The 18364-nt window shown below is 48.7% G+C and overlaps 2 protein-coding genes across 2 annotated transcripts; both read left to right on the top strand.

The window, feature by feature from the left end:
* Positions 1–4268: 4268 nt before the first annotated feature.
* On the top strand, positions 4269–6450 carry TGME49_254360 (hypothetical protein; the record flags this gene model as incomplete). The annotated part of the gene is made up of 5 exons (XM_002369449.1): positions 4269–4351; positions 4749–4821; positions 5411–5556; positions 5810–5910; positions 6236–6450. 5 exons carry the CDS (start codon positions 4269–4271, stop codon positions 6448–6450), a joined length of 618 nt encoding a protein of 205 aa, XP_002369490.1.
* Positions 6451–12566: 6116 nt separating this feature from the next.
* TGME49_254350 (endo-1,3(4)-beta-glucanase) lies at positions 12567–17211 on the top strand (the record flags this gene model as incomplete). The annotated part of the gene is made up of 9 exons (XM_018781052.1): positions 12567–12807; positions 13774–13921; positions 14271–14430; positions 14888–14968; positions 15116–15260; positions 15772–15875; positions 16149–16331; positions 16811–16903; positions 17080–17211. 9 exons carry the CDS (start codon positions 12567–12569, stop codon positions 17209–17211), a joined length of 1287 nt encoding a protein of 428 aa, XP_018638139.1.
* Positions 17212–18364: the final 1153 nt, after the last annotated feature.

Raw genomic sequence — 18364 nt, 5'->3', positions numbered from 1 at the left:
CGTCTTTCTTCAGCATATCACAAGCTATCTTCAGTCGCCGCAAACACTTACTTCTTCTGTTTGCCGTCTGCCTGGTTCTGCTGCTCCACTCTATACTGACCAACATCAGTCCACAGCTGGGTGAGATGCCACACCTGCATCGCTGTTCCATGGTTCTGCAGCAATGAAGAATCTGTGTTTGAGTTCCCATGAGAGCAAGGATATAGCGGAAAAGGACAACCGGAGTTTCCCATTCAGCTGAATCGTATTGAAAGTGTCAGGCAATTTGGGTTGCAGGGATAATTCTGAGAATTGCCGTTGAGCGTGTGTGTGTTGTCCGTTATTATGGTCGATTCCAGAAACCCGTACCCACTTCGACATCTTGTGAGTTCGCATTCTTCATACATGACTCATGGGAACAACGTCCTCCCAGTGGCTCGCTCTGCTAAACTGCATCTGGCTCCCAACAGCCCACAGGAGTATAAACAACAGAAATTGGCTCGGTCGAGTACAAACTGGGAATGCAGGTTCTGTCAGTTGGCCTTATTCTCTGACGAGACAAAATTCATGAAAGGCACCCAAAGATGAGGACGTTTCGTTATCTGAAATGTTGGAAATGCAGCTTCTGAGAAACTGGAATCTCTCGAAGAACTCTCTCGCAAGCTCAACTTCGCTGAAGGTGACCGTCGGCACAGCCTCATAATGGACCAGCCGCCAGGGGTGAGGCTCTGATGACCCCGATGTACACAATGCGCCGTTGTTCTAACTGAGGCATTTCAAGTAGAGGGACAGCTATTTCAGTGGAGTGCAGCCACCTAGTCTCCACTCCCTTAGCAAGAGTCGTGATACCTGTCAGGCGTGAACGTGGGCCCTTTAGGCTCTACCCCCGGTGCGATGATGGACGCTCCCCGCTCCTTCACTGCAAGCGACTGCCGAGGCGCACATCTCGTATGAAAGACAGGTATTTGGCGGATGCTTGCGACAAATGGTCCCGCGACCAGGTCAGTTTCCATAACAATGTCTACCTTACAGGGGTCGTTGGTGTCGAACTGTGTTTTCCTGTCCTCAGGGCTCTTACTACCGCATCGCTGGACTCAGCCTCGTAGACACTGTTGACTGGCTCCACCCCGCGAACCTCGGTTTTGAGCTGTTCTCACGGTCAAATGCAACTCTTGAGGGTCGGTAACGGGAATCGCCTAATTGGGAGTCCTACTAATTCACGTCTGCCTTGATGAACTCGAGAGAAACTGAGCCACTACACAGAATATAGACAAATCAGCAAAACACTATTTCTGATATCCCTCTTTCCTTGCCAAATGAGAATGCCGGCACGGTCTCACTGGCAGTAAGTATTTCATCCGCCCGTGGCTGTCGACTGAAACATTACCTACCGCCTGCCTCTGCGTGCCGCAGGAGGCGGCTTCTCTCCCCAACTCTGGGGACCGGAGTTCGTGGACGCCACGGGCCGCCCAAAAGTCCCGTTGCCAACAAATGTGTGGTGGCAGGCTTTCGTTCTTCCTCCAGGTTCGTCTCTCGTGCGAGTCTACTTTAGACGAAAAACAACTTGACAGAAACGGTTCGCCTCAGCTCGCTAATAGATGATCTGAGTAACCCACGCACTGCGAGTTTTAATAGTGAGCTTTCTTCTGGTCATCTTTGTAACTAAATGTGTCCTCTGGAGAGACATATTTAAAGCCAGTGATTGAAAAGCTATTTCACCTGTTTCTACACGTGTCGAGTTATATCTCCAAATCTCGTTTTGGGTCGCCGCGCCGGGGGACGCATAGTAATGGTCAGGATTACTCTCTTCCTTGTGCGCGGCAAGTGGCCGTTTGTATCAAACAGGAGGGATAATCGATGACCACGGTGCACATCGCAAATCAAGAGACGAAACATCGATTTGGTGGAGTCGAACTCTGTAGTGCCGCTGGCCCAAATCCGCAGCACTTCCTCGAGATCTGTTCTTGGTACAAGAGTGTCGTCCAGTGCAGAAGGGTTCCCGTTTTGGCGTTCGACCGCATGTGAACGTTAGGAAAGAAAGGTGTGCGTTGCCACGCTTCTCATAGCGAGATGGTTTCCTACTGGATAGGTAGGCTGTCGAATGGGTTATTGTAGAAACATGTTTCTTTTACGTGGTTTCGACTTTTCAGGCACTGGTGATTCCCACGTCATCAACAGCGCGCCATATCTCCTTACCGTTATCACCAAACCTCGCGGGCGGACCGACCTAGTCGGTGATCGAGCTGGTCTGCAAGTGAGTAACATCGCACCGCGTCTTACACCCGGCTCTATTGCTTTCCCTTCCAGAACAACTGTGGTTGATACAAAAGGTGGAGATTCCCTCCATCCCGCATGGAAAAGTTGCTCTGAGGGTAGAGGCAGCTGCTGCAACATCCTGTGTTATGCCTTCCAACGTCTTGGACCACAACTGGCCTTACAAATAGTCACACATGCAAACTTCACCTGGAGAAAAATGGCGGAGGAACGGTGAAGGCAAGACCTAGCAGATGGCTGGTGCTAAGTAAACAGTCGATGCATCTGTATGATGCTTTCCTCTGTGGCAGGTAAGAGGCCCGTACACAGTTGTTGACAATTCGAGCGGTGGAGGCGTGTACGGTTACAGGCAGACAAACGGACCGGTTGGATACGGGTTCTTCTTCGGCGTACGTCTCCGAGACTTCGGTAAGCAGCTGCGGGACTCTTCCGAAGAGATATCGAAGGAACCTGCCGAATCACCATCTGTGGCGTTACCTTGCCACATACAGTGTTCAAATGGGCACCGCCACCTTCCCTCTGGTGCCAGTCACGTTGTGATTCAGAAATATTCATATGGAATTTCACTGACAGAACACCTCGCAGGATGCACATGATGCCGTGGCGCATCGAGGACTTCGCCGTCGAGATGCTATGCGTGGAATGTTTGCTGTGCTTATATGTAGGGGACTTCGTCAAGAGGCACTACGTCAGCGACTACTCCCCCCTCTCGGTCACAAAATCATGGGAAATTGAACAGTTCAGAGAAGGAACAGATGAAGTGGTGGATCCTACAGAGATTTCAACGTCGGTGCGTTTGCGTGCACTAGTCAAATGATCTCATTACAGTCTACACCAAAACGCCTGTATAACACGTATACACCACTCTGTCGCCCAGATTCTGAGTTTTGGTAGCGGTCTTCTGACCGTTCAAGCCATTCTTCTGCAGCCAACAAGCGACTCTAAATTGGAACATCCTTGCTCTACGCGAAGTCGGATGTTCGAATGAATCCGTAGATCCCGCTGTGAAAAAATGTGTGAGGGCCCGCCATTTTCACGGTTATGCGTTACAAATGAGCAACACTAGTGGATAGCATCTGCTACAATTGTCCTTGGCAAATGTGCCTTCAGTTGTTAAGCACACAACATGTTTTCGCTGCCCGTTCGAAAGAAGTGATAAGGTCCTGGCCCCCGGCACATGGCAGGCCCGGACGGATGTCCAACTGAGGCATGTGGAGTGTATGACGAATATAAGAATAATAGCGAGGAACGTGGTGGCGCTTCTCTTGACCAAATCAACCATGATTTAGCCGGAGAAGCAAGTCGCTGTGAATGTGTTGGATCACGCTGTAAGTGATGTTATCCCCAGTGAAATCAGCATACCTGACAAAGTAAACGATTGGCTCGGCTCATCGCCACCCTAAGCAGGAAGAAGCTCTTATGCTCCGGCGATCTAACGAGTCACAACTGCTCTATCGTGGACGCAAGTAGCCACTCGTTGCCACTGCGCCAGGTTCTGCAAAACATCCGCGTCGTTTTCGGCATGGCCGAATGCCTGCAGACCGTGAAAGCATACATCGTCCGCGGCAGCCCATGGCTCACTATGGAGCTTCCCGCTGGACACAAGCTACTCTTGGAGACATTGCCAGCGAATATGTTTACTGGTTAGTCCTCTAAGTGTATGCTACATCTGATGCATATGGAGTATTCTGTAGCGGGACCGAAAGCACGCAGGAAAGAAACAATCATGGCATTCCTGTAGTGGGGGGTGCCTCTTGTTTGGAGGGTTCAAAGAATTGAAACCACTGGCATAATGTTCCACATAAATGGAAAAGCTGTTTCACTCGTTTCTGATTCCAACAGGCAAGAAGAATTCAATTCAGAAAATCGTAAATCTCGCCAGTCTGCCGACAGACGGCAACCTCGCATGTTCCTCGCTTCTCCGATCGGCGGTATTTACTGACGCACTCGAATTACATCTGTCAGACGGGACTATTTGGCTTTTTGTATTGGACCACAAGGTATGTTTTGGAAGGATGCGGTACGGCATTTTACGAGCACCAATTTCAGAGAAAAACACTTTTGGGGAGCACGCGGGCCGCTTACCCATCATGCACAGGTGGGATGCCTACGTCACTTGTGCCACGTGTCTCATGTGCAGCACTTCCTGCTTGCATCATCTCTGCGAAATTCAGATCCAGATGACCTGTGAATCGTCCACCGAACATGATCGCCTCATGTCGTTGAAAAGGCTTGAGAGACCGGTCATAGTGCGTCTCGCAGTCGCGTCTGTCTGTGGGCATTCGCACGTATGGGGAGAAGGAGGGTCAAACGCTATGATTGGCGTGGACAAGACCTGCCCTCATCAGGACGTCGACAAGAAGAGCTCTTATCGCTGGTGGGTCGTTGCTATTCTTCATGACGCGGGCAGACATGCTGCGAGAAATGCATCGCTACTTCATGTCGCACCGTGGGAACAAAGAACAGTAGAACCTTGGTGACTGTGTCATCTACAGGAAATTCATGTCTCTCGTTAACAAAGTTCCAGGTCGGCGACTGGACGAAGTGGCGAACTTTATCAACCGGAGAGTGAGCCTGAAGCCTTCCGTGCAGAGCGAGACTCACTCCAGCTGGATCGAAACACGGTGTACAGTGCGTAGCTGATCTTGTATGCTGAGCCATGCCCGCCTGTGGAGTCATGACGATAAGGCCGCTCTAGGTCCTTCTGCTGTCTCTATTCAAGAAAACGTATGTTCGGAGAACTAGGTCTGACAGAATACTTCAGGCTGTTCAGGAAGGAGGCAGTGACTGTGCTATGGCGCTACAACAACACATTCCTCGGAGATTATGTCTTCCCAAAATCATATTTCGTCCGGTGTGTGGCACTTCTGTTTCCTCTGTGGATAACCAATCTCTTGTTTTCCCGCAGGGGTCAGGCTTGCTTGCTCTAGAACGGGTGTTTTCTCGTTTCCCGCTGAAGGTAAGTGCAACTCGTTGGTGCAAAGACTGTCTCAATGCTTTACATTAGGAATAGTGATCTGCGAATCACACTGAGCGTCTAATTTCACAGACAAGTCCTCAAGCAGGTCCCGCAGACAGGATTGTGTACCTACCGCGTTTTATTTCGCCACTATCCGAGGCGATAAAAACTGCTCTCGGTACTTGATCATGTTTGCAGAGGCAACTGGAGTTACTGCGGGAAAACGAGCGCTGGGGAGGGTTCGAGCTGCAGACGGTCGCATGGACGCCAGATGCGCTGATTCCAGCACTGAGAAACATGACTGTTCCTATCAACGCTGTTGTCATACCGGAAGGCTTTTTCCGGTGAGCAGCGCCAGTTCAACTCTCCAGGCGCGTCTCGTGAGTCGAGTCACCAAAAGCCTCGTTTGGGTTGTGGAGGTGGTTGAGGACGCATCCACTGTCACCTACGAATCTTCACTATTCAGGAATAGTGCTCAAGTGTCCGCAGGAATATGTCATCTGTTCAAACTTTACACCGGCCGCCACCAGCGTCCGTCCTAGCATCGCTTTTTCACGCTGATGCTGAACTGTGCATAGCGAGGTATGTTGTGTGCAGCGGCGATGGCACTGGCATCACAGGCGATCTCTACTACTGGCTAGCGGTTCATTTTCTTAGTGTCCAAGGTGGCACGATTGTCCTTGTCGGAGGAATGAATGGTGAGACATAATTGGGCTTGTTTCACGACCAGCCTGTGCTACAAATACGGGTGATGTCTTGTAGCCGCATTCACACGCTGTGGCCAGAACTGCCGTTTTCGTGTCTTCCCTTGGAAAGCAGATGTTTTTTCGGCAGTATGCGGCCTGCAATCTATACAAACACACTTCGTCGCTCCGCTGACGCAAGTAGAGGAAAGGGCGTCGCCTGTCGACGCGTACCGAGCAGCTTCGGCTTCGAGGATCGGCACAATTGCTGAGCTTGACCGTGCCCGAGTCCGGGTCTCATTTATCTACGCAGATCCTCTGGTTTTTCCTTTATGTCCAGGCGAGGGTAAAACCAGGGAACTTCTTAGAGACCTCTTCAACATACACCTCGAGCCAGCTGGCTTTTTTTCGTACGACGATGCTGAAAGTGTTCCTCATCAGACACATGATATATACGATACACCGCCGTACGAGGAGGACGAAGGGATCGACGAGAGTTTGTTACCTGGTAAACTCTGTCACTTGTTACACGCAGGATGCAATGGTGACTGTTAAAACTTGATGCCACGACACCGTGTCACATGCCAAAATTTAACGGGATGCTACACACTGACCCCTCCTGCTGTTTGCCGTGTACTGTTACGTTGCTCGTCAACCAGGACGTTTTGTCTAATCTGATCAACTGACTGCGTTCCGAAAGTGATTTCCCGCTGTAATGCGTTCATTTCCTGTGGTATGCTTTCCGATGTTCTGAATTTCGCACATGCAACATCCCCTGTTTCGAACGGCTCGCGGTACCATTTTCCAACCGTGTGTCATTCAGAAAATATGCCCAAAAAACTCCGCCGACCCATGGCACTGATCGAAGATCCGGTTGACGGGTACGAGTTTTCCACTTAATTTGTGGCACTGCGCTAACTAAAAAAGCATTGACTAACACCGCCTCACAATCGCATAAACTTGAAGAAGGCGCATTTTTTCCATGTCTTTGTAGTCGACCGCTGGCTGAAAAGAACAACTCATAATGCTTCACGGAAACAGTTGATTCATGGTATGCCTTTTGTTCCGTTTCCTCCCTTTGCTGACATGGCTCCTCTAAAAGTTGAAACAGAAAGTGCTTTAGTCACGTTATCGGCCATGATACAGTGCACGTCCGACGTGTGTTCGATCTAATCTTTGCCACATTCGAGAGTCCGTTTTCTGGCATGCGTTCACATTTTAGGTCCGAGAGAGAAGGTCCTAGCAACAATAAGGTTGAAGCCGTCTGGACTCCCTGGCACGGCTGGCCGTTCGCACCATACTGCCGGCCAGGTGAACGAAAATAGCCATTCTCCCCGAGAGGCCCATATGTCCATTTACTCGGGCTTGCAAGAGTCTTGCACATGATCGTCTCACCAGACACTAAGCCTGTGCCAACCGCACCAATCCTGAGGTCGTTGTGCTCATATGGTAACTATTAGTAGATTTTTTCTTAGAGATGTCGCGACTTGTTATGGGATTGTCTTTGCTTTACTGTGTTGTGGATGCGTTACACCTGCATCTATTATATGCTGCCGAGTGTCGGGGGTTGTGGATAGCCCGTGAGGTAATTCAGTTACTGTCAGTTCGGTTGTTGGAACACTCTAACCGACTCAGTGCATGGGCTTCAGGTTCCGCCGAGAATTCTTGCGAGGGAGCTACGAATGCATTTTTCTACAGGGGACAAGGCGGTGAGTTAGAAACGATCAATCGCAGTACGCCAAAAATGGCCATAAATCTTTGACCACAGTGGACAGGACGAGCAAAATTGACCAACGAACATCTCTCCTTCAACTTTCGGTTTTTTTAGGCCCGAGGGTATTTGGTTTCAGGATGCTTCTAAGTCGTTTTTGGTTTCAGGGCACTATGACGTGGATCGCCTTGCGCCTGCTGCGTCACTCCGTAACTACGGTGCACGAAACCCGTGGTGGGATGTGCATAGTGTCTGGTTTCAGTGAAACGAGTGATTCTCTAAGGACGCTTTGTGTATGTGTCATTGCTGGCCAGTTCTTCTCGCCTTGGGTACATTGTTGCTGGGAGAATCGACTGGCTCTTCAAATGCTGATGCTCGGGAGACTTCTCTGTCCACGAACAGCCCTGAACAGCTCAGAATACGCGTGTTTGTCCGTGCAGCTTCACGCATTCTGCCAGAGTTACGCAGTACTGACCAATGAGCGGTTTAGATACATGACAAATGATGAAAGTGTTGAACACACAGACAGGTGCTACAACCACTCAGTCTTGTAAAATGTAGCCTACTATGGTTGAGTAATGTGAGTTACGCTCTGTTTTTGTTTACAGCAATCGTGTGGATTGGAATGGACTGGAGCAACGATGTTCTGCTGCCGGATGAGGATTGGACCATTTTGCTCTCAAGAAGTCTACGGCATTCTGTGTGTATGGGCGCCTCTAGGAACGGTAAGCTGTCCTGTGTACTTGCATCCACCAATATCTTCAAAATTTTCGCAGTGGCAACGTATCTCACCCCAACTTTGGAACGAAAGCGGAACTTTCCAGCCTGGTTTCTACCTGCAAAACAGGCAAAAGGCAGTCAACTTCTGACCAACTCCCCATGCCATTACGCAGTGTCCACATTACTACTCGGTTTCTTCCTTTCCAGTCAGCTTCCTTGCTGTGTGATATTTCTGTGTTTGTTATGCACTTAAAGAGACCGACTGTGAACCTCTCAAAAAAGTTCTTCTGGTTCAGAATGAGGCGTTCACAGACCAGGTGAGATTGACGTCGAGCACATAACATCCAATGCTTCCGCCTCGCACACGGAGGACTTCGTGCAGCACTACCGATGGGCAGAACTTTTTTAGCGATTTGACTTAGAACCTCTTTCAGTGTCGAGAGAATGGAATGCGCGTCACACGTCCATGCACTATCAGGACTCAGATGCCCAAGCAGAAGAGTTACGAAACGATATTTGTTTTTGTCATTAGGGCCGAGGCCATGATCTACCTACAGGTGGGCCCTGGTAGCGTGAGAGTGTTTACGTTTGAAGTGAGATAGATATATGAATACCGTTGCCTCACCGTTATCCTTCCGCAAAATCTCAGCAAGCCTTCACAAAAGAGATGAGTACGACTCTTCTGGATGAAGATGGTCTGGTGGATGTTGAGAATCTTCGGCGATTCCTCCGGTGAGGCTGTGAACAACAGTTTGAGGTGAACTGCAGTACATCCTAATTTGCCATAAAGCACTTGATTCACGTGATGTCCCGAGATCCCAATAACAAGCCAGAAGTCGCCTGTCAATGATAACGGACTAAACAGCTGACTCCCAGGAGTACGGCCGAAGTGGATGTTGCGACAGCGTCTTGGCTGCTTTCTCGATATTCTTTGAGCAGAGGCACTAAGGTGGAGGAGACGCTGAATGTTGGGCAGCCGTCTGAAGAAATCATCGATGAGGATAGGGAAACTGCAAGAGATGGGCTCCTTCGGCAGGCTCTCATATACCCAGTCAAGGGAGACTTCCTTCTTCGGACGTCCTCAGCGGACGAACAAGTTCATGTCCAGCATGCAAGTGGGTCTTTTCATCACCGTGGTCTCGCAGATGAGGAGATGGAGCATCAAGCAGAGCATAGGCAACATCAACATTGTATTTGGTTCGTAGTTGCGGAAACAGATCAGGATGCCACCACCGTTTTCCTAAGAAGACTTGACTGAGACGCCGCTGCTTAAAGATAAGCACGAGCTGCCACAATGACACTGACACGCCAGATTAATCTTGAAGGAATATCTAGCAGATCAACTGTCACTGCCGTATCATCGCAGATTTGCTAAAAGTGGCCTACCCTGAAGACCGTCCTTGTATGAAACTGAATTTCTTTGCAGAACTGACTTACAAATTCCTTTCTTTTCCCCTTCCCCAATACGAGTCTCATTCCCTGTACCCTCCCTACGTGTCCATGCGCACTCAAGCGACCAATGACGTGGAGCCGCTCTGGGATCCCAATCGACTTATCGTTTACATGCATGAGTTGCATCAGTGAGTCCTCACAAAGCGTGCTCGATGTCAGAAAAATGAGCTTCCGTGCGTTCGGCCCCCGTAGACGGGGTTCGACTGCAGCTTGATACATCTCGTAGCCGGCACTTGCACTCTGGTACCTTGCTGCAGCTCTAAAGCGAACTGAAAACAGACGGAACAGCGAATTCCCATTTCCACATGTGTCTGTGCAAGCGGTGTCGATGTGAGAATGTGTCACACTGTATCATCAGTGTCTGTCTGGCTGTCCAGGAAAATGGAATACGCAGATCCGACGGAAGGACCCCAGCAATCGTAAGGTTCGACGAAGGTGTCTGCAATTTTGGCTCTCGATTACCGTTGTGTTTTATACTATGTTTGTGCCTCTGTGCTGTTTCGCAGTACATGCTCCGAGAGGGCCTTACTATTCCACTGCCTGGCTTATAGCCACACATTCCGGGATGCATCAAAAAAGAAGAACATGGTTTCTGTGTAGAGGAAGTACTTGAATCCAAACCAACCTGTGAGTTTGCTTGGGTGATGACAGGGTGATAATGAGCGAAAGCGCAGCGACATCGTGTCTCGTCACAAATCATGTAAGTTTTCGACGGGCCGCCACATTTGGTGTTTGATATGCTCTCTCCCATCTGCGATTACGAACAATTCAAGGATTACAGTTTAGTGTAGCCTCAGATGTGATTTTTGCTGCTATTCTAGTCAAAGATATAAGCCAAGTATACCTGGTTCCGGGCCTAAAAGAAGTCGTTGCTTTCGCCCTGATTGACAGAAGGCCTCAGACGCGGAATACGGCTGTTTCTCGACCATTTCTTATGCGCAAGATCAAACATGCTTGCAGCAGTCGATATGTCTTGCTTTTTTCAAGGGGAAAATGTGCGGCCGTTCGTTCGCTTTGAACCCACGGCACACCGATACTACCAGCAGTCCGGGTGTGTGGATGACACACCATTTTCAGGTGAGCGGGGGACATTTCGTCATCGAGTTCAGTCGTATGCTTGTACTTGCAGTTGCCTGTATCAAGTCAAAATGGGGGGCTGAGATGTTTTTGATCGTGTTAGCAAGCTGGTAGTCTGTCTTTTGAGCCTTGCACACCGAATGGCTACGGAATTCAGGAAGTCGGCTGATCCTATGGTCTCCCAGATCTTGCATGCCTGGACTGTAGTGCATTTTCGACTCAGATACTCGGAATGTATTGGTCGACTGGCTGCGTGCTTATGCGCTCTAGAGGTTGTGCAGCGCTCAGTAGCTGAATCAACAAGGTTACAACATCGCGGTATCATTGTGAATCGATCGCTGCAACCCTTCGTCTTCCAGTTCGCGTGTCAGGCGCAAGTTTTGTAGCCTGTCGTCAGGTCGTAGGGCCGTACCGGTGGAAGACACATCAGCCTGTTATGGATTTCAAAAGTCGACCATTCTTAAATCTGTGCCCAGTAACTGTTTGTTCTTCTAGGGTACCCCTGCATACCTGCTGGTGAACCTGGTGGAGAGCAACTTGGGGGTGCTGGTCAAGAGAAACGAAACGGGCGATCAGGAAAATCTGCTCGAACGGATGCACCCTCAATGGGAAAATATCTTGAGGTAACAGTTTATCCATACAAAATCAGCGTTTAGTTGTAAAATTATACAAGCCACCTTCTCCTAATTGATTACCTCTATATCAATTTTGAATTGCAGAATATTTTAGATTAGCTTTTGTTTCTATAAATAATTCAACTATAGCTATATATAATTGAGATTATACAAACATAGGAGCTGAACAACCTTCAAAATAAATTAACTTTGAATTTTCTGATAAAACTATTAATGCTCTTTCAAATTTACCAAAATTTTCTTAATGAGTTCTAAAATATGTTGTTAAATTAATATTAGAATTGAAAATCTTTCATAAAAAAGCAAAAAGATCGTTCATTAAAAATAATAGAATTTATAGTTGAAAAAAATATCTATATTACTAACAATTGACCCTAAATAAGAAAAAATATTACTGAGAAGATGCACCTTCCAAAGAGCAAAATGGAATATCGCGTGCATCTTGCATTGCGTGTGGTTTGGTCAATGTGTAGCTTACGGAGTCTTATGAGTGAAACGTTCTTGTATAAAGTGAAGTCTCAATTCAGCGGCATTATTATGGAAGGCTTGTACGCACCTTGACGAGGCCGAGCTGGAAATCAAAAGGGGTCTCCGGCTGTATCCTACACAGGGCAACACAGTCTGAAGAGTTGCATGAAAACGTGTTCACTGGCATGGTAGGTGGGCTATCCGGCAAGACCTTTCAGGACCTACAAAGCTGGACATCGGCGATCTGGATCAGAATGCGGATGACATGCAAGAGTGGGTTAGGGTGAGCGTACTATATGTAACGGCCATAACCACACATTCGATGCAGCAGGGAAGGGAAGGACAATTGAGGCAAACGATACGACGCTCTACTTGGAGTCTGGCAGCGTTCACGGGATTTGCATGGTAGACTTGACAGCTGGGGCATACACCATACTGCGAGCTCACGAACACAGCATGCTTGACATTGTGGACGTATGATGAACGCTGGCGCGGTCTTGTTCTAGGAAAAAATTATATTCCAGAAATTTCGCAGATTTCTCCCTGGCTCTCCTTCATTGTGGAGAGTGCACGGCACTTGCTCCTCCATTCATCCCTTCCGTGTCAAGATGAAAATAAAGGAGACCTTTTTTCATAGTCTTGGTGCAGCCGATAGCCGGAGGTTTGTGTTCAGTCCAAGAACTCCAGCCAACGGTGTCCTAAGCCACTGGTTTAGTGTGACTTCTTCTTTTCTGCAACTGGAGGCCTTCTGCTTGTTGTCGCGTGCAATGCAACTTGCAGCTTATGCATCGATATGCAAGTATAGCCCTGACGGCAGACGCTGTGGGCGTCCGGGTGGAGCGCGAACGGGTAAGTGAGAAAGCCTTTTGCACCTCAGATTCCCTTTCCAAGCTCTTTGCTAAAACTCGCTACAAGGGCACGGTGACATGCTCTCTGCTCCACAGAATGCGCCGTTTCTTGCCGGATGTATTCGTTGGCAGGTTTCCTTCATGCTGACGCCTTCTCATCAGTATGGAGGAAGCACAAGCTACGTTACAGTTGAACTGCTGCGCACTGCCGAGCTGTTGAGGCTAGGGCATGAGCTGAGGCATTTGGCATAGCATTCATTTGCCTGGCACTTCCTTCACAGGGAAAAAGTGTTCGAGTGCCGTATGTGTCTGTTTCACCTGCTCGATGGTTAGGCACTATCATTTCTTCGGAGGGGCCTCGAGAAATTCCTGGGCGCGCAGTTTGAGAACGTCCTGTTGTACGATACGACATGGGGTAAGGTTCTGACAACGAATGATATTGCCATGTATGACTTGAGCGACTAGTCTACAGGACACGCTGTTGGGATCATAGGCGATTGCTTGTCAACCCGAAGTGCTCCACATATCATGTCGTTTTGTTTGCAGGCGGCATAGTGCCGTGCGGGTGTAACCGAGAGGAAGGGAGGGGACACTGCGCGCCCTCAGGACGACTTGGTCTAACCAAGCTATTCGGTGGTGCGTATATTCACAAACATTTGTCCAGCGGAAGACAGACATTGCTGCAAAACCAGTCAGACGATGCATATATACGTTGTTTCTGCCGGTACGAACTGGAACCGTGTCAGATCTGCTGAGGCAATGATGTAGACGGGGCGCCATGGTAGTGCGTTGCTGCTTAGAATCCGTGGCACAGAACAAACTCCGAGCTTTTCGGCTTCAGATCGAGTACGACGTGACTTGTTGTAGCTGAGGGAGTGTCTTGTTTATGAATTCCCTGAAAGGAATCTGAATGTTGACTTCGACTTTTTCTGCATTCTGCCACCGTTTCCTTTCTTGCAACTGACAGCGGAGGCCATGTCATCTCAGTTGTCGAGTGCCTGCCCAGCACTGCGAAACAGCGAAGTGGAAGCTGGAGCGGGTCTGTACTACGGCACACACGCATTCTTCGGTTACGTTGTCCACATGGCTGCGGTGGTGGCGAAGTTTGATCTAGGGTACGTCTTCTAGGACGGAGCTGCTTCGTGGGCAGAGAGCGCGCGTTATAGCTAGTCCGACTTTCCCCAGGACATCTGGCAAATTCTTGTAGTGGAAATCGCGTTGCTCTTTCAAAAGTGATACCAATGGATCAATCCAGTTTTGAGGACGCATTCCCCACGGGTGCCGTGTAAAAATCAAACTGAAAGTGGAGCGTGTGCTTCTCCAAGGAGTATCGTTTGATGGAGAGAGTAATTCACACATACAATGGGACAGTGCACGTGCCTTTCACTCGGTAACAATGACAGCGTCTCCAAAAAGGAGACTAGGTTTATCAAACTTGTGTTTCTTTCGTTGGATGCTCCGTAGGTGGCTCAGCAGACGTCTTAGCATCACCACCCAGTACGGCCTGAGAACCCCCAAAATTCACCATGTGGTTCTCGCATTGATCCGAAACTTCGCCACACCAGCTTTCCTTCAAGGATATAAGGAGTTGTCTGTCACAGCACAACTTCGACAATTTTTCGTGGTAGGCGCAGCTGAACACCTACCACCCCCAGGCATCCTGCCGTCTAGCTAACCCATACTCTATTAGGGATTCACAGAAATTAAGTTATTATTTGCCTCCCTCTTCGAACTGCCGGGGTCTGTATAATGCCAAACAATGTCCCAAGATTGTTGACTCACAGCACAGGCGCACAGGATCCTGTTCGTTCAGAAGTTGAAGGAAACGACAAGGCTGTGAGATGGGGAATCCTCGATGCTTATGGCTATTGTGACTGAAGAAACCCACTCTTTCGGTTTGTGTCGGTTTCAAATGTATCAATCATAGCGTCAAAGTTCTTCTAATGTTCAATGGACACTCAATACGAGGGAACCGCGGGGGAGGTAAACAGCGAGAAGAAGAGGCGTGGCGTGTTGCTGAGTCCGCCAATGGCAGATGTGTCTTCCCTGTGTAAGAGACTGTTGTCTGTCTTACGATTCAGGTTGCTCGACATAAAGACTGGTGGTTCCTCAATTCGTATAGCAGTGGCGTTCAGCACCCGGATGCCCTTGGTCCTCATCAGGTAAGATTACGTTAATCTGCTTCCCCTTGACTGCAAATACAGGTTCTGTTCCATTCAGAAGCCGTGCCTTTGATTCTGGCCTTCAAGGGAGTGTATGGGAGGCAATCGGTTGTAGTTGGCTGTCTTGTGCTGTGCATGATGACACAGGAAAGTAGCAGCGAAGCAGCCTTCGCCTATTGGGCTGTTGCCATGTATGCTAAAGTAACTGGCGACCGACGACTAGAACAGTGGGGCCGAGTGCTGGCGGCCACAGAGATTTATGCCGCTAATGCATACATCCATATCAAGGAGTGTAAGTAAAGACGTGCATCTGTTCAATTCAACGCTCCCTCACACCTTCACTCTACGTGGAAGACTAGAATGTGTCGCTTTTTCGTTGGCAGCCAGTTTGCTTTGGAAACAAGAACAAGCTCAAATGGCCTTACCGACACAAGTTAAACACGAGCACGAGGGACAATCATGTTTACGCACATGCGACAGACGGATAGAAACTCTCGTGAGTGTTTTGAGGCTTGTTTTCAGACATTGTTGGCCTGGCGTTTCCCATGGCAAGTTTTGACCCACAGAAAATAACTGCAGGTGGCACAGGTGGTTAGATAGTTTCGTCTGACTGGTTACGACCATGCTGTAGTACAGAGATTAGACTGGTGGCGCGCGATGTGTCTAACAAATGAAGAATGACTATACTTTAAGGTAGTATTCTTGATGAATTTAGCAGTTTGCAAAGCATAGATTGGGCAAAAGTTCCAAAAGGGTAAGACGCTCGTAACTTCACTATCTCTTCGTTGTGCGCTGGTTTTCAGGGAACGAGATTTACCCACCAGCGGTGCGATATCTTGGAGCAATTGGAAGATTACATGAGAACGCTGCAGTTTTCAACACCATTGAAGGTGTAGAGCCATTCAAAGTTAGTATTCCCGAACCGATAAGGAAGCCGAGGTCTGGACTCGACTGCTTCCAGTCACAACGTGCTCCATTTCTGAATAAACTGCGAGGTCTCCAATGCTTGGAATACAACAGAGCCATCCGATATGCCTGACAGGCGCCCCAAAACGATACTTTCTGCTCCCCCGTCGAATGATGTATCCTGTTGCATGCGACCTGGCCGAGGCAGCGTTTCAGGATGAGGTGTAAACACAGTTCAATATTTGCTACCGAGTGTGTCTGTCGTTTCATTCAGATATTCAGCAAGCAAATAATACCACTAACTCCTTTCTCACTGGAGATCATAGATGCCGGCTGGGCACTCTGGATGACGGAGCGCTGGAGAAATGCATGTGTCTCCAATTTGTCGAAGTGTTTCAGAGAGTTTGGTGACATTGGTCTAACGCACATGTCTCTCTTTACACAGAAATGGACAGCGGTAAGTAATGGAGGCTGCCACCTGGGACAACGATATATTTGCTTCGTCTAACATGTGTCATCTAGACATCAATTTTTGTTTCAAGCATGATGTACCCCTTACATAGGATCACTGACCGGGCAACTCAGGCGCTAAGGCAATATTTTTAGCCTTCTTTAATTTTAACACTAGATCAAAAGTGACCGGCGTCATCAGGGGTGCCGAAAACCAATTTTACTGAACAGCACAATCGAAGACTGAACTACTGAATCTTGGTTCTTCCACTGCTCTAGGTGCGTTTCAAGTTGATATGACACCTGAGGGTCGACGCTAGATATGCTGAAACGCTTCGTTATTCGTGCTCCGGTGCAGTTGCATCTTGTTCCGTTGTGCGGAGAAATCCCGACTGCTCTAACCACGCATATCAAAGGTTGTTTGCATGCCAAAACGACCCCCCTTACTGCCTGAGTTTGTCTGGTGATTTTCACCCTGTGAGCTAGGAAGGTGGCCCGGATGGTATTGACAGGGAGGCCACCATAAAGGCGGAGATTGAGCAAGCCACTCAGCAAGTGCTGCATATTAACTGCTTTCAGGTGAGAGGAACAACCGTTTTGCCTTTAACGCTGCACAGAAACATGATTCCGGAGTTGGTTTCTGTAAGGGACTGTAGGCGTCGCTGCAGAAATTGATGCTCATTGAGATACTCCCAACATGTAGGTCCGCAGCCCAAAACGTGAATGAGCCGGCTCCCGTATTTCCTTTTCCATAGGTGAAGAGCTTCGACTGTGGAGTCCATACGCTCTCGAACGCGTTGTTCTTTGTCGCCATGACACATGCGCTAGGAGGCGCGCCGACTATCTTGGACGCAGAGGATGGGAACGGTCGCTATAGAATATATTAAATTCCTCTTTTTCTCCAGCGCGTAGACTGAAAAATGACTACCTCGGTGGAATCGTTCCTATGCACTGCATCAAAGCAGTGATCGGCTGCCAACACTCTGGTGGTGCTATCGTTTTTGCCACCGATGTCCCGTCGGTGAGCCTTACCAGAAGAATGGCGAATTTATTCTACCATCGCAAGTTGGCGAATGGGATCGAGCCGTCACTTGAACCTGCCAGCGAAAATGCAATAATCAAGGCGGCATGAACCATATGCAAGATGACAACCTCGTCTCCTTTACAGGAGCAAGGCCCGTCTCTGAGCGAACGCGGCACCTGGGTTTCACTGTCGAACGGAGGAGCGACACTGAAGCTGTCTTTTTTCATGTCGGTTTCGGCAGTGGATTTATGTGACTACGGCTACCATCAGAGTGCCGGGAAATTTCGTTAGCGCCACTGCACGGTGTCGTCGCCTACAGCCTAACGGAGACACTTGTTTTCTACCCACCAGGTTTTTGTCTCTGCAATATTTTGACGAGCGTAAATGTTTGTTCTCCAATTGTTTTTCTAAGTGCCGATAAAGGATTCATTTGGTACCGTACTGGTAGACATTTGCAACACGTCTGTGTCAGTAACCCTGTCAGGTGCTTCCTTTCTGAAAGCCTTTTTGCCGCACAGGACCAGGAAGCCCCGGAGATGCTCGCGCTGCTGCACCGTGGTCTGACAATACCACTTAGCTCGGTACAGGCTGCTGAATCTAAATGACATGAAAGTCAACAAGACATCAAGCAATGCACTCAATGCGCTCTACTCAACGTCCACTATATACGAGCTGTTGTGTAAACCAGAAGTGAATCCCCTCTGACGAGCCTTGAAATTTGAAGAAAGCTTGCGCGTAAAAATTTAAGGTACCGCAGTCAGCGGGCACATTCCAGTGTATTTATGGAACTCTGGTAAAGCATGAGTTGGACAGAGTTCGATTTAGACAACGAATAGAGCAGCTGACTTTTACTTCCTGGGAATCTGCTGGTGAGCAAGTAGCTCACGGTTTTCACAGCGAATGGATCCGCGAACACCCTAATCAGTTTACAGGGGAAAACATCACACGTGGTCCTTCATTCTATAGAACATACCATAGATCTCATCCATGCCCCCCCCCCGACTAAGCCTACCTAC

Source organism: Toxoplasma gondii, chromosome III (genome assembly GCF_000006565.2).
Source record: "Toxoplasma gondii ME49 chromosome III, whole genome shotgun sequence".
Classification (NCBI taxonomy): Eukaryota; Apicomplexa; class Conoidasida; order Eucoccidiorida; family Sarcocystidae; genus Toxoplasma; species Toxoplasma gondii.
Note: the sequence above shows the minus strand (reverse complement) of the source record. Positions and strands in the feature narration are given on the sequence as shown.